We start from the raw sequence: 16,718 nt of genomic DNA, 5'->3' as shown, positions 1-16,718 counted from the left end.
AGCATTATCTCCTGTTAATTGAACTAATGCACAGAAAAAGGACTGTCTCAGAGGTAACAAAGTATGATGTTGTTATCTCCTGCTTAATGAACAGAGTTCTGTAAGACTGGACGGCAGAGCACACTACCTTCTGACCATGGCACATGAGAGGAAGACACAGGGTGCCACACTCCCAGGGTAATGTGGGCATACTGCCAGCATACAGATGGATGCACTTTCTTTTTTTTTTTTTTTTTTTTTATACTCACATCAGTGTAATGAATGAGATGACTGCAAAGGGGAAGAGAAAAGACTGATGAGAATATAGACACATATACAGTGCTAGCCAAGTGCTGCACTCTGTGTTACTGAATAATCACCTTGGTGTTTGCAAATGTCAGTATTTGGACTTGTAAGCCTCTCATAATCATCCCAGTCATCTGTGCTCTTAAAAGCAGAGCTTCCTTCCATTCTTCATCTTCCACTGTTGAACTGGCAGCTTTTCTTTCCTCCTTCTTCAAAGGATGCCTTTGTTCCCTCAATATTTGATGTCTCTGTATCAGAAGCACTTTTTCCCAGATCAACTCACTAGCTGAGCTGAGTCCACAGAACTTAATAAAAAAACCCATACTTCAATGATTGCATCTATGAGACTTTTATTTTTAATAAGATTATGCATGGGTACTTAGTATTTGAAAGGTAGCTATTACACTGTATGTATATTAATATATACAGGAGAAAATAAGATCTAAGAATGACCAGTTAAATATCTTTTCTTAAACAAGCATTTACCTAAAACGAGTATGAAAATCTCGTGAACACTCCTGTCTGTTTTGGATGGCAGTGGGAATAAAACTGTAGCAGCAGCTACACACTGACCATCATAACATTGCAGAAGTCAAAGGAGTTGGTATCACAAATTTTGTTGCCACCACAAACATCTGTGAGCTTGCAGCAGATTAATAAATGAAGACATGGTTATGGCCTAAGGCTAGGATGTTAAAACTGTTTTTCCAAACCCATTAAGTGTAGGATTTGAAACCTTAGCTGTTATCCTCAGCTTCAAAATCTACTTGGTAGGCAATAGTTCAGAGAGAAGTTCAGCAAAAAAAGATGCTGTCAGATGATTTTTATTAGACAGTTGGCAGAAAAATCAGGGTGTTGTATGTTGATCACTCTGGTGTAGGCAATCAAAAATGTAGACTCAGTGAACAAGGCAAGGCTTTGCTTGGTCTTTGCTTTGGTCTCTGGTTCAAACACCACATACCACCAAGATTTGCATCCAAATCTGGCACAGACTTTTATGAGGTTGAAATCTCATTCTTATATGACTGTATATCCAAATAAGACCCTATAGCTCTACAACTGCTTTTCCATTCCCTAAAACAGTGAAGAGAATTTTTAAAAGTAATCATGATCTGACAATGACTTAAATGCCAGAACCAGCATCAGCCCTCACAGACAGTACTGAATAAAATACATAATGTTCTTTAACAAGCTAACGTGGATGTTCATTCTGTATGGATTCATGTTCCCTGAATATTTGTTAGTCCATTACCAAAACATTTGTATATCTCCTTCTGATGAGATTCATCAAAATATATTTTAAGAGAGTTTAGATGACTGAGGTGAAGAACAGTTTTTAAATCGCTTCTTTCGTTCCACTGCAGTTCGCAAAGCCTGAAGAATTAAACATTTATTATTCAGGATGTTGTATCTGCACAGGTTCAGCAACTTGTTGAAATTCTCTTCAGTATATGTAAGCAGACCAGTGCCATAGGGAGCAGTACAGTTGGACACATCTACTCTTCCCTGCTCCATCTCTGTGGGACTGCGTTCCACATCTGAAGTAAGAACATAGCGAAGTTCAAAACAGCAATGTTACTGAGGTGGAAGACTCCTACCAGGTAATGCAAAATGCACAGTAACAGCCACAAGAAACTGAATTCTCTCAGGAAAATGGTTCAGGATTTAATTACTGTATAGATACTACATCTGCTGCACTAATAAAATCCGCTACTTCCCTGCTTGAGTACAGTCACAGCTGACCCAGAATTGACTGGCAGAACAACTTTTCCATGCAAAATGCTTTCCTCTCTAAATTAAAGTTTTCCATCAGAATATTTCACTTCTGCAGATTTGGAGTTTTGTATTTTTAACTTTTCCATTGGGTGCTGAGCTGACAGCTCCTTATCTACCAACTGGTAAAAAATGACACCAGTAAGCTTCTGTGTTGGGAATTCTCCCTCTCAGGTGGCTGAGATTTTCAGCACATGCAGCAGGACAAATAAGATTATGAACTACATGAGATCTTTTCCAGTAAGCTGGTACATGGATTTTTGGTCAGGTTTTGAGGAAAGCAAGAAAACTGGAGCTGAAGCAGGCAAAAGTATTTGTAAACTGAAAATTAATTTGCCAGGTAGTTTTTTTGGTGAAACAAACAAATCACTATTTATTCTATTGCTGAACTAAAGAAAATAATCTGGCAACTTTTTAAAAAGTGACAGATATCAAAGCAGCTTGTTACCCTGGCAAATCCTTTGCTTCATTGTATGTTTTCAGCACTTTCTAGTCTCGTTTTTTCATGTAAACAAATTAACAAGAGGATGCTACCTTTTTTAACAAAATAAACATAGTATCTCATTACAAGACTGCAAGTGACAGTGTTAGCTACTAGTGGATATAACTTAGTAGATGCCTCCAGTCCTTTATTATCAAAGGAACACAAACTGTCCCGGATGTCAGATAAGGGGTTTTGCCTCAAGCTGCAGCTATTCACGCTTTTAATTTTGAAACTCTTCAGTTCAATCCCTGATTAGTTGGCCAACACTATATCCATCACAACAGGACTGGGAACATGATAACTGAGCCAACTGACAAGCTTGCCAGTCTCTTGTTTTAGAAGAGGAACAAATTCAATGAATAACTGGATGTGACAACCTCAAAAAAAATGATTGATTAATGCTGTTAACTTACTCGGTGTCTTGTATTTTTGGAAGGTATCACACACCAGTGGGAAATAGGCCAAGATTGGTGCCTCTAAGCTGTCCTCAAACACATAGCATTCCTTCAGATGTTCCCGGTCTTCCTGGCTCAGGTCCGTGCTTGGGAATGGGATCCCATGCTCCGAACAGTACTCTGAGAATAGGTCCAGTGGCTGGTTCAACAAAAAGGAGCGTTACAACACAAACAGAGGTTGAAATAAGGCTACCAAGCCCTATAATTGATATTTTACTGCGCTAGGCAATCTGTGATTGATTTATATGTTTACAAATAAGGCTAACTGTGCACTGGAACAAGCATACCCTCTTGATTTTAATATACTCTCGGTAATAGAAATTTGGTTGATTTGCTAACACTGTACATTTTTAAAGCAAGATTACTGTTTTCTGAAATTTATATGAAATACAGATCATTTTTGTGATTTAGTGGGCATAATAGAGGACTTGGATCAGAAAATTTTGATTACATATGGTATCTCACGTCACAGGTTCTTGAGTGTTTGCATTCAGTGCACCTAACAATCAATGTCCTCATGTCCTCCTAGAAATAAATTACATTAATTTCAATCATATACACTCCTCAATGTTTCTTCACAGAAAAACAAAAACTTGACTGAAACTTATGCAAACACCAAGAGTCAAACAAAAAAGAAAAATACCAAATTTTAATTCAAAAATAGCAAAATTTTGTATTAACTAATTACTTTGTAGAAGTTATTTAACTAACTATTGAGGAACTTGGTACCACAATGACAAATCTGCACAGATACACAGAACAGGTTATCTTCTATATGTCTGTGTCCACGTGTGTGTTCCACAAAGCTACTGAAAATACCCCGGATAAAGACAGTGACATTACAGTTAATAGTATCACTGATATGATCATTTAACTTAATAAAAACCAGACCATTTTCTGAAAAAAACAGAAATGTGGTAATTTAGCTGCTGGACTCATACAGATAAAGAATCACTACTTCAAAACATCACCAGAGTCTGTGATCCTCCGCTGTAATTTAAATGCAAAATGACATCCACTTTCCTCTCTGGCCTCAGAATGGGTGGACAGCTGGTGTTGATGAAGAAAGCTGTATCTACCAGCTTGAGGTAGTCACTCATTTCATTCAGCTGATTGGGAGAAGAATCCAGCACTGTGTCTGAAAGTCAAAAGCTTATATTATCGATTAATTACTGCAGGAGCAAGTCCTTTTTTTTCCCAAATCAGCATAACAAGGAAAGAAAGGACAGCCCACGCTTACATTAGCCTTTGACACAAAGCCCACGTTTAAATATTTGTCTTTGACACAGTTTTAGCATATATAGCTCAACTCTGAGATCAGTAAGAGGGAGCAGTTCTGAGACTCAGGCTCATCCAAAGTGATACATTAACCTGCTTTTTCAGCTGGTGTAAATTTGTGGCTATTTAGCTTCAGTCAAAGCTGTAAGTCATTTTTCTGTAGGAAGAACAGAATTCAAGCAAGCCTGCTGTGGCTTCTCCAAGACAGAAACAAGACCAGCAGTACATCATCTGGGGCTCAGCAAAACACATTCCACAGACATATTAATCAAATAATTTTAATCAAAATTTGCCTTTGTGCTAAAGCTTATCAAATACTTGTCCTTGGCAAGTAGCAGCACTCAAATCACCTTCAAAGATGCATCTAAAATAATTTACTATTACCTTTCCACATGCAGAAGCTCTCATTCTCTAAATACTTGTTATGTAGCTGTAAGCCCTTGAGGAAATTATGATAAGTTGAAACCACTGGCCGTCCAGTCATCATTTCTCGAAGAGTATTGGAAAGACAACCTTTGGGAATGGATAAGCAAGTTGTCTGTTCATGAGGCTTCTTGGGCAGAGCAGGGTGTTCCTCTGTAGGAAGAATGAGAAGAGGGTATGTGTCTGCCTTTGTTTAGAGTGTTTCTCTGATACTGATAATAACAAAGAAATAGGGGCTGGGCAGCCAAACCACCACGGCCCCATTTGTGATGGAGTGCACACACCGACATACAGACTGTTCTAGGCAGAGGTGGGTTTCAGAGCCACAGCATCATCATGTTGTTCCCTGTCTGGCCTCTCCCTCCCCAAAGGACTCATGATAACCCTCTTGTGACTAACAAAACTCCCCAGGGATGTTGCACAGTGAGCAGCGCAATGTTTTTTCCTGTTTTCCAGCACAACTGTTTCTCTCCTGTTTTTCCTTCATTCCCAAAGGCCTGGTGTCCCCTAACCCAGAAACAGGACACAAAACCAAACCCTTTACCAAATGTCAGGTTTCACATTTCAGAGAGGTGTGAAGACAATGCAGATGCAAGTAAAAAGTAACCCAAATAACTAACCAATGTCATGCTCAGTGCCTCGGGTCCATCTGTGCCAGAAGTCCTCTGAATGACCCGAGAGGTAGACAGCATCCATAAAATTCTGGGAAAATATATTACTCCATGTGCCTTGAAAGTTTAAAAAAAAAAAAAAAGCCACACTTAATACTGCTTTGAATTTTTAGAGCACAGCTGTGACAACCTCTGGATTCGGTCTCTGTGGTTGTTTAAATTAGCACTGTTCTAGTTATGAAATATTACAAATTTTAGTATGAATATCAAATGCCATGCCATTCCACATCATGTCTGGCTTATGACTAGGCCATTTTAGAAACTTGGCTGTTTATACAAGTCAGACTGTGATTTTAATACTTCAAAAGATCAGTTCTAATGTGTGTGCTCTGTTTTGATCTAACCTAAGAAGTTCAGCAAATTAACTACATTTGTCTCAAGTATTTGCTTCCTCTTTTGTTACTTTTGGCCGGTTCATTTGAGATTTAAAATGACTGCATCAGATACATTATTTGGTGTACTGGTATTGCTCCTTGCAGACCAGTAGTTATTATATGCCAGGTCTGTGTAGTCAACTATGTGGTTATAAAGGTGATGTTTTCTGAGATAGTGAATCACCTTCCAAGAAGCAGATGCGGGACTCTGGGATCTTCTTCATCAGGTGACCCATGAAGAACTCACTACCAAAATCCTCTGAACGAACAAAGGCCCCATATTTCAGGAAACCCACCTCATAAGGTGTGAACTCCACCCACTCTGCAAATAAGGCATCAAGAAGGACTTATTGCAGCCACCTGAACACATGTAAAAGTAACAGCTTAGAGAATCCAATGCTGGAAGAACAAGGCCTGTAGCTTCAGCATGTTGGTGACAGGCAGTTCAAATCACCATGTTTTGAAACAAACAGGTGCCCTTCAACGCATTGCATGTTAGATTGGTGAATGCAAAAGCTAAATTTACTTCCTCCACTAACACTGTGAAAATCCATCCAGCTTGGGGTTCAGGTCCATTTCTGTACTAGGAAGAACAAATTGGGGCTGAAAGTCCACTGACTGCTAAGGCCCTACGTAAGATGTGGTGGTTTTAGTTCTTCTGAGTCAGCAATGACACCAGCTACCATTCATTCTCAGACTCTGATAATCACTGCCTTGTGAAGGTAAAAAAACTCTGACCAAAACCCACCCAAACCTTGGCTGAACACACTGAGACTGCAGACTGTGCAGATGATTGTGCTCAGTTGCAGGATCTCCTGCTTCGTTAGGGCCAGAAAACACCACGGAAATAGTTAGTGATCAGCATCATTGATCAGGGCACAGAGCACTGCCCCTCCTCAGATCCCTCTCTGGCTGCTGGGAGCTTCCTTCCCCTCTCAGCCCCCTCCACATCTCCCTTCTCCTCCCATCCTTGCCCTCCTCCCCCAGCTCTTCACAACTCTCTTGGACTACTGGTGCCTGGGCAGGAACCCCAGCAGCTGAAAGAGGCTGTGAGGAGTAGGTGGGGATGAGAGTGAGAAAGAGCAGTGGTGATGGCTCTCAAGGCTGCCAGCAAAAGGCATCTCTGCCCCTCACAGGGCAGTGTCTTTGCACAGGTATCTCCCTACCATAGTATTAGGATGCATGTTTTTCATCCAAGTCAGAACCCAGGTGCGAAGACAGGGGAAAAAGAAATTATTTAAAAGATTTATTAGCTTGGACATAGAGTAAAAGCTTTTGGCATTCACCCAGCATTAAAAGGAAACTCCTTAGATTTATAAAAGTCCGTATAATGATCATTACCTTTAAAATCCAGAGTGCTAAAGTCATCCTTGACATTGAGGGACAGGTATACGGGCAGTGGATTCTGCCCCTGATTTACTGCCAGTTGCTGATCAGAGAGTTTGTGAGTACTTTCCTGTTTATAAAGAACAGAAGTCATTGTAAAAGAAGAACGTGATGCATGGACCTAAAACAGTATCTAAGCATGGACTATCAATGAAACGGCTCCTAAACCTCAGCAGATTTTTGTTCTGTGTACTTCAGTTGTTTGACCACACAAATGTGTTCATGCATTATCTGTTATCAAACTTCGCCAAAACATTGTGACTGATGCTTCCAGGGATTTTGGAATGGCGGATAGAGCAAAAATGTGAGAAACTTGTCTGTGCAGTCACTAGGATATGACTTGCTTTAAGGAAAGATAAAGATATTTAGCTACCCTGGAGGTGCTGCAGATAAAAGCCAACCAGGGCCCACTTCATTCAATACGGCTTTGTTTACTGGCTATATATTCCTATGCCTGAACTTAGCTCTGTCAGAGCCACCTCTCCTCTGTATGTTACTAGAATGCTCATTTGATCTGAAATTGAAGATGGAAAATCAGTTTCATTAACACCTTGACTTTTTAAATGCCCAGAAATTTCCCCTATATGCTTGCATTTTAGGCTTACTGTGTTATTTTTCTTCTAAAAAGCCAAAGAAAGATCCCTCAGAAATTTTGAGGGTCTTTCCTATAACTGAATCCAGAACTTTAGACATGAAAAGTTAGAAATCCTCTAGAATAAGGGATAGATATACAATACCTGATGATGTAGCATACAGTCAATGAAGAGTCCCCATAAATCTGTAAAGGAGAGCTTGTGCCCCTCTTGCTTTCTTTCACAAAGCTCCTTTTCATAGTATTTCATATGATCCAATGAGAAACAGTGCAGCTTGCTCTTGATCACATGTTTCCTGATATCACCAATTGGCCCTCTGAGATCATTCTGTGACCAATTTGCATCTTCATATAACTTTGCCATGGTCCTGGTAAAAAGAAACATACTGTGGTTCATCACTGGGTACATGACAATTCATGGGCTTATACCTCACATAAGCGTTTTGTTTCAGGATACACAAGGCTCTTACCCTCCAACTTTTACCTTGGAAGAGCAGTTCAAAGCCCAGGCAGAATTTAGACTATAAAACGATATTTTTGCTATAGCGATACATTCAAAATCATCCTAGCTTGTTTCTTCTCAGAATCAAAAGAGTAATAAAGCAACACCCATAACTTAACACAGTTTTACTAGAATTAGCCTTTGATTGTCCAGGTTCAAGCCACAGCTTCTGTGTGAGGCCAGTTCCCTCAGCTGTTTCAGACACGGTGTGAAATGTTAAGCAGGAGTTTAGCAGCAAACATTGCCCTGGACAAGTGCAAGAGCTCCCCTCCTTGGGCATGCAGCAGGCGGGTCACCTCAGACTCTTGGCACACACAGGGCCAGTCTGCTTGAGATTTCAGTTCCCAGAGTTCAGGCAGATTCCAGTCATCCATTCTCATCCCCCAACCCACTTGTTCTAGTTCTGTCTCATGGATCTTTTTAGAGCAGCCCTCCAGAGGCAAAACACTTTAAAGCCCTAGACCCCTGCTAGTCATGCAAGGCAGTCAACATTGTGTGCATGACACTCCCTGTTTCGCAGGGCTTTTCTTTTGAATTCTCCTTTTCAGATCCATTTAAGAGTGGAGCCAGACAAATATTACAAGAGGATTTCTGAAGTGTTACATGCAACTAGATAACCCAAGAGATACACAAAGGAAAGGAAAACAATATTTTCCTACTTTTCTTTTTCTTATTGCTCTCAAGCTTGCTCGGGTATCAGGTCTGCATCCTTTCAAAGATTCAAGACCCCAGGTCTCCAGCTACATTGCTTCTCTTGCACCTCTGCAGCATCTTCTCTGACTCATGATTAACATCTCATTTGTCTGCACTGGCAATCAAAAAGTTTACTTCTCCCCCAGGAAGCAATCCTCATTTCTCACATTCCCAAGAAAATGCCAGCTTTTTGGCCTAGCAGGCCCTATTCAGTCCCTTGTTCATTGCCATAAATAACCACTTTTCATTCAAACTGAAACACAAAGACACCTCTAACCCCCATCTTAACATAGGAATCTTTTCTGTCAGGTAACTGGGAAAGGAGAAATGGAGCTGAGTCATACAGAATTTTCATCAAAAAATAACCACTTTTCCCACCCATTCTCTGCATCAGGCACCGAGTTTATGACAGAAACAAGTGCAGCCCCCAGGAGAACTCATACTGTATGGCATGGCAGAAAGGCGTGTATCCGAGCCACAGAACAGCTGCAGGTGGGTTTGTCACCTACACTGAACTGCAAGGAGATACAGGTAAACCGTCCTGGGTTGTGCTCTTTTCTTTTAGTTTCTGTAAATACTTCAGTGCAATTATAGAAATATAGTAGTTCTCACTCAATTTGTTTCTTGTAACTAGAAGAAATAAGGGCTACAGGACTGAGCGGTCCCATGAAATGGGTGAGCATCAGAAGGAAGCCAAGCCCCAGCATCACACTGAGTAAAATTCGGCAGCAAGGCACTATGCTTCACCAGGTTATCACTCTGCTAAATCACTCTGCTAACACAAACAGCAAGCACAAGCCCAGCTCTCCTTACCATGTTGTGGCAGATAAACCACTGATGTATGAGACACAGTCCAAAACACCCAACTCCTGGAGAGCCAGAAGACTGCCACACATAGCCGTCATGGACCGCACGCCCCCTGCGGTGGTCACGACTGCCACCACTGGCACCTGCTCAACACACAAAGGCACAGATTCGTTCATCACCAGATGAAATAGGGAAGTGATGGGCATGCAGAAAAAGTAATAGCAACACCCTGATTCAGGTAGGTTTGGATTCAATTCACCCTCTTCATGGCAGCGCTTAGGTGTGTGTCTGAGTTGTGTAAACTTTGGTTGGACTTAGCATATGCTGAAAGCATCTTCCTGATCAGTGATGCTTTGGTAAATCAGAAGCTGTAAGTATGGCTGTTGTATGGCATAATCTATTTTCAGATTTGTAAAGTCTTTTCTGTATGTTTCCCATTTTTCCTTTTTCCTCACATCTTTCCCTCAAAACACATTTTAAAATCCTGAGTATAACCGAGGGCAGAGGAGCAGAGCAAAAGCTGCCTGCATAATTTTTTCTTCCTCTAAGTTTATATACAACATTTGCTATTCTCCAGGCAGATGGTGCCAAGCTTTATAGATTTATTTTAATTTCCTCTTTGTTACCCAGATTACCTCCCCCTCCCCTGACATAAATGCTATATGTAATTTGGTCTTACTTTCCTCAAGGATGCAGCAATTTTGTTAGCCATCCTCCCTTTGTGCCATAGGTAGCACTTACCAAAACTGAGACAACAAATTTATTCGGTTTTAGGAACGTATCTTGCCATGACCTTTAATCTTGTCTTCATTGTATTTTATCATCTACTTGGGGGTTTTGTTTTTTGTATTTTAATGTGACTCAATAACCCTTTATTCTCATTTAATAACAAGTCCTATTCTACTTGTTATTTAAGTTCATGAGCACTTCGACTTAGTTAAAAAATGCTGTCCTGGGGGCTGAGGAGAGCAGTGGAGGAAATCCTACACAGGCACATTCTCCCAGTTGCAGAAGAGTCCCTTCCTGACTCTTGCTCCGAGCACCACAGCCCCATAACAGATTACTGTCCTCCAGTAACAGAGCAGCTACCTCTGAGTCCAGGGATCCCCAGGAGAGGAGAAAGCAAGAGGTAACACAGCGAAAAACATACAAGACAGATGCTGCTGTACCAGTGTGCTAAGGGAGAGCTGCAGCCTTCCTCTGTGAGCCCTGTGTAGCAGCAGAGAAGAGGAGGGGTGCCAAACTGAGGAGAAACAGTCTCAGTCCAAGCAACCAAACTTCACCATTTGGTTTGGTTGCTGTTGTTATCCTGGTTTCAGCTGGGATAGAGTTAATTGTCTTCCTAGTAGCTGGTACAGTGTTTTGAGTTCAGTATGAGAAGAATGTTGATAATGCTGATGTTTTCAGTTGTTGCTAAGTAGTGTTTAGACTAAAGTCAAGGATTTTTCAGCTTCTCATGCCCAGCCAGCGAGAAAGCTGGAGGGGCACAAGAAGTTGGCACAGGACACAGCCAGGGCACCTGACCCAAAGTGGTCAACAGGGCATTCCATACCACGTGACGCTACATCTACTACAGAAACTGGGGGGAGTGGGGGCAGGGGATCGCTGCTCGGAAACTAGCTGGGTGATGATCGACGGGTGGTGAGCAAATGCACTGTGCATCATTTGTACATTCCAACCCTTTTATTATTGCTGTTGTCATTTTATTAGTGTTATCATTATCATTATTAGTTTCTTCTTTTCTGTTCTATTAAACCTTTTTTATCTCAACCCACGAGTTCTACTTCTTTTCCCTATTTTCTCCCCCATCCCACTGGGGGGGGGGGGAGTGAGTGAGCGGCTGCGTGGTGCTTTGTTGCTGGCTGGGGTTAAACCATGACAGTTATACACATGTTCATCTCAATAAATATGTTCTTTGGGTGCCCCTGAGTGAGGATGGAGGTTAGCAGAGAATAAAGGAGCTATAACTGACCTCCTGACACTTCCTCTTTTCTCTGTGCCAAAAAATCTTGGATACAATCTTAAGTGCATATGATGGCCTATACATTTCGGTCTAGAAGATGTGGAGGAGCATTATGGGTAGTCATGCAAGTACATCACATCCACTTCATTCAAACTGGTGCAGAATATTTCAAGTTCCCAAGATGCTGTCCCCACATACCTCATCCACCTGCAGGTCTTCATCTAAATGAAGAACATTTTTCAGAGCAGCAGCAACCACCTTCTTCCTTTTACAGATGAAATCATGCTCCTCTGCACATAGATCAAACCCCAAACGCAGATCTAAATTCTTGCAACTAGAGCATAAGAACAGAACATGTTACCTGTAAGCCACTTCTAGAGCTACAGCCTGAGTCATCAAGCAAAACCAGCAACAACAATAAACCAGTTTAAAGAAAGGCTACTTCCATGCACATGAAGGTTCCCCTATGCAAATGAAGGCAGGTAAATGGATATCACAGGCCCTGTAGTTTTGCCTTGCTGTGGAGATTTTAGACCAGAATCATGTCCTGAACTATTTCACACCATCGTGAGGATGTTAAATGAATCAAATTCTCTGCTGATGAAAAAAAAGGAACATAACTGAATTCAAGCTGTTTCACATAAAGCTCTGAAATTTGGACACCTCTTCACATTCTCTTGCCACGTATGTGTTTCCTGAAGAGCAGAGGGGCCTAAGCAGTTACTTAAACTTAACATGCTTTAGGCAAACTCACCCTAATACCATGGTAGGGTTATCTCTACTAAGAGCTTGTGCTTGAGTCAGAAAATGTCTCAAGCGTATCCCTTCATATCTGTACATGATTATGAACATCATGTGCATCATTAATTCTGGAACTTCTATTTTCACAGGGCTACTGTTTCAGGGGGTTTTCAGCCAAAAGGTTATTTCATCCCTTCTGTGACTTGTAATTAATATTCAGTAAAAACCTCTGATTTATCTCTGTCTGCAGTTAGTGCTTGCAATGTAGCTAACTAATCAGTAGGGGGTAATGTTGGCCTTTGGAAAAATCACTGCAAGCCAGTCAATAAATTACTTTCCACTTGTTTCATTGAAAAACGACCTTCAGAGGACTGGTAGATGCATAATGGTGTTAGAAACACGTTAGAAATGTTACACATAAGCATGTGTGTGTTACAGATAAAGGTTAAAAGACAGAGGGATTCTTAATATCAAAATTAAGAAGCATTCACATTAGGAAAAACACTGTGACTGGTTATACCCCATGACTACGTACCACCTATTCTATGCTGAACTCTTACCAAGCAATTTAAAAGCATGCATCATATTATTAACCTTTCCCCATATTTTAGTCTTCTTTAACCAATTACAATCTTTATTCCTTGCTTCAAAATGAGCTAGTTTAAGCTGTAGCTTGCGTTCATCTAAAGATGATACTATGAAAGGATAGAAGATGGCCAAAGTAATCATTCAAAAGAAATAAAAGATTTACCCATCTGCTTCCTTCACAGACACCTCATAAGATTCACCCTGAGAATCAAGAATGAAAACACCATGAATTTTAGGTAGAATTGAAAGTTTGCAAAAGCAAGTTTTACAGTATTAACAATTATTCAGATACATAGTCGAATGATAAATCTTTGGTCTCTTCTCAGGCCTTCTGCACAGAATCACCACTAAGATCCTGCTTTTAAAATACTTTTAAAGCGATCAGCAATTCTGAATATGCTACTTTTTCCCTGAATAATAGTTATACTTTCAAGTGTATGCAGAGCTGAACATACATATAACTCAGCTAGTACACATTTAATAACCAAATTAATAACGGAGCAGGTGTCACATAGATACAGCTTACACTTGCTGAAATAATTCCAAATGCTGCCAAAGGTTACTCACTCTCATCACTGTCACTTTCTTTCCCAAGTCCAGAGAATGAAGAGGCACAGCCAGAGGACTAGTTACATCCATTTCCCTCCTAGATGAGCCATGCTGAATTAAAGCAGGAAAAAAATTGTTATAAGGAGAAAATTATTTAGAACCTATAAGTACAAACCTACCAGAGCACGGCTAATTCATCATGCTTCTCCCAAAAGTTACTTTAGCTATTATCACTGTCCACAAGCAAAACATACACCACAGAAAAAACACTCCTTTGGCAGCATCATGTGCAGTCTGGGTTGACTGTGCTTGATGTAATGGAACATGGTGGTTTCACTGCTTCCTTGTCTGCAGCCAGGACCTTTGGAAACATCCTGGGTTTCTTCATAGGATCCTTTCATTGTGAACGTGAAATCTCTCCCTAAGAACAAGAAACAAACCACAGTAAAATGTTAACTGCATCTAGCCCTGAAAAATAACAAATAAAAAAGCCTCAAGTAAAGTTTCAGCCTTAGTGCAGTCAACATTAATCTGGGCCACAATGTTTTTCCTCCCCCATAATCAGCGTGAACAAGGGCCACAGAATAAGCAGCAAAAGGCTGGTGCAGCATTGCAACCTCTCCCCTGCCAAGCAATGGAGAACATGTTAGACCAGTGGATGCCACAAGCAGCGTTCACACCCCCTGAGTTTCCACAGTAGTCTTTCCACTCCTTATAGTTGTGTCTCCCCTCTTTTATTTTCTGTTCTCATCACAGGAATTCCAGTTCCATCACACTGCAGTGATGATTCTGAGTCTCCCAGCCACCTCCACAGTTTCCCTTGAGCTACACAGTCACACCACCTCCAGAGGATTCTCACTATTAGCAAGTAAGTAATTCAGGAAACACCTCAATCAATCCCCAAGCAGCCCTGATACAAATAGAGACTAAAGCAGACCAAATATTTATCTAAATTCAGCTGCTTCTCCCATAGCACAAAAAGCAGTGACAAACGATTCATATCAGTAACCTCACTTGTGTAAGATCTCTTCATTTTTGTTTCATTCACATGTACTTCCAAACAGGAAATTTCACGAGACTGGAAGAGATAAGCAATAAAATCACTGGTCACAGAAACAGTTCAGGATCCTCCCTGAAGATCTAGGGGTCCTGTAGAAACACCAGGCTTGGCCATGATGTCCTGTGAACGTGAAGAAATTACAGAGGCTGATTCTCTTGTATAAATCATGCAAGCAATACTGTGGTCAAGGGAGCTAGGATAGCTGTGGATCTGTCCCATTATATTTAAATACCATTCAATCCCCAACAGTTAACACAAGAAATTTTTCTCCCCATCTAGGCCACGCTTTAACTTTTGTCTACAGAAGAGTGAGCTGAAGGATACAACTCTGCAAAACAACTGGACAAACGGGCCTCTACTTCAATACCTCTGGGATGAAGCTGAAACTTCCCAAGAGAGTGCTGCATAGGAGGAAGTAGCAGCACAGTACTTCAGACATGGTGTGAAAAGAGCCTTCGGCTGCAAGGTAGACATTCAGTAGTAAACTCTGCAGTGACACTGGATTCAGTCCCTTCCCAAGTTTCCTTATTTACTGCCATTTCATCAGTGAGCAGCTCACTGGCACTGTGGCAGAGTGCTGGTCCAAGCCTCTCCCAACATAGAACGCATTACAAGCATGGCCAAGTTCAAAACTTTACAACCACACCTGTGCCTCATCTGAAAAAGAGTAAAAGCTATGCCTAAAGGCATAGTTTTTCCAACTACATCCTTCAGTTCTGCAAGAACATAAGCATAAAAAAATGAAACAATTACCACTAGTACGCCATTAGTAATGATGTTCTCAGATACACCTGGACTGAAAAGGAAAGAGGTTTATTTAAGAGTGGGTATATGAGCAATAATCTTTTAAATGAAAACAGTTCTCTGAACTCAGTTTTTCTAGCTGCCAAGTGCCATCAGCACTTCTTTCACCTCTGTCTCATGCTCGCTGCCAGGTCGCAGTCCCATAGTTCCTAGGGACACTCCCTCTTTCTTACCTTCCTTGATGAGCATCATCTCTCCTTAGGCTGAATTACAAAATAAACACCCACCCTCAGCTATAAATAGTAATTGAGACTGTCACTCGAGAAGGGATTTCACCAGATTCAGGAGAGAAAAGCAACCATGGGGAAGCTGCTGAGATGGGATGTCTAGGCACAGATTCATGAAGCCACTTCCCCAGTGCTGCACTACCACTCTCTCTAAAATGCAAAGTTTTCTGATGACAAATTCTGTAACATTTAGGCTTTACTCACATGTTTTCCAGTAGAAATTCCACTTCTAGTTCTTCCTGATTCTGAAAATAAGATTTATTTTTCATTTAAGGAAAATGTACGCATAAACTTTTTCCTTTGATAGAGCTCTGATGATTTTGTATAACCCTCCCTTGCAAGGTTTTCAAGGTTTTGCTATTCCCACACTCTCTGCATCATAATGTAAATGGATGGAGCCTTCTTTGGCTGCCCTTTCATTTCAAGTCTCTCCACCGCTCTACTGTTTACAAACCAACTGTCCCCCAAAGGGGAAGAGGAGATCAAGTATCATGGAATAGGGGGTAAAGGTCCTGTTATTCATTTATTAGTAGGATGAGACATGGGTCAATCAATGCCAAGGAAGGAAGGTATAACAGGTGAATGATGCAGGACAATAAATGGACCTAGGTGGTGAGCATGTCTGGGTTAAAAAAAAAAGAATCTGCAGAGTGTGGTGACTAAACATTAAAAAAATTGTGGGAGAAAAGGCCAAGTTGGAAAATGAAAATTGCCAGGGTGAAGGGAAGAAGAGAGAAGAGGAGAGACTGAAGCTGTGAAGGGGAATGAGGGAAAGAGCTCACAAGTGCCAAATCAAGATGAAAAGGGGGGAAGAGCATAAGAGCAGGAAACAGCAACAGAAAAGAGTAACACACCAACAACATAAGAGGGACTGAATAATGTTACTGCAGCCATTTGCTGGATCAGCCTGTGTGGGACACAGCCAATCCAGGAAATACCACACAAAAACATATATCAGAGAGATCTTCTATATCACCCACAGGAAGGAAAACACTAATTAGTGGAAGATATAAATCTCCTTCTGACAAGCAATGGTAAAATTTTTCATTCATATTCAGAAGAA

General features: G+C 40.9%; 1 protein-coding gene across 1 annotated transcript; it reads right to left on the bottom strand.

Annotated features, from left to right (window-relative positions):
• Positions 1-628: 628 nt before the first annotated feature.
• LOC104320106 (cytosolic phospholipase A2 epsilon) lies at positions 629-15,417 on the bottom strand. Its single transcript, XM_069784385.1, has 15 exons — positions 15,378-15,417; positions 14,579-14,642; positions 13,819-13,985; positions 13,583-13,675; positions 13,179-13,216; positions 11,885-12,020; positions 9,730-9,866; positions 7,867-8,089; positions 7,085-7,199; positions 5,928-6,065; positions 5,319-5,426; positions 4,660-4,851; positions 3,969-4,135; positions 2,956-3,136; positions 629-1,823 (listed from the first exon to the last, which is right to left on the bottom strand). Exons 2-15 carry the CDS (start codon positions 14,595-14,597, stop codon positions 1,585-1,587), a joined length of 1,953 nt encoding a protein of 650 aa, XP_069640486.1. The 5' UTR covers positions 14,598-14,642; positions 15,378-15,417; the 3' UTR covers positions 629-1,584.
• Between the last annotated feature and the right edge of the window lie 1,301 nt (positions 15,418-16,718).

This window comes from Haliaeetus albicilla, chromosome 5, assembly GCF_947461875.1.
Source record: "Haliaeetus albicilla chromosome 5, bHalAlb1.1, whole genome shotgun sequence".
NCBI lineage: Eukaryota > Metazoa > Chordata > Aves > Accipitriformes > Accipitridae > Haliaeetus > Haliaeetus albicilla.
The sequence above is the reverse complement of the archived record's forward strand: the minus strand, read 5'-3'. Positions and strand labels throughout refer to the sequence as shown.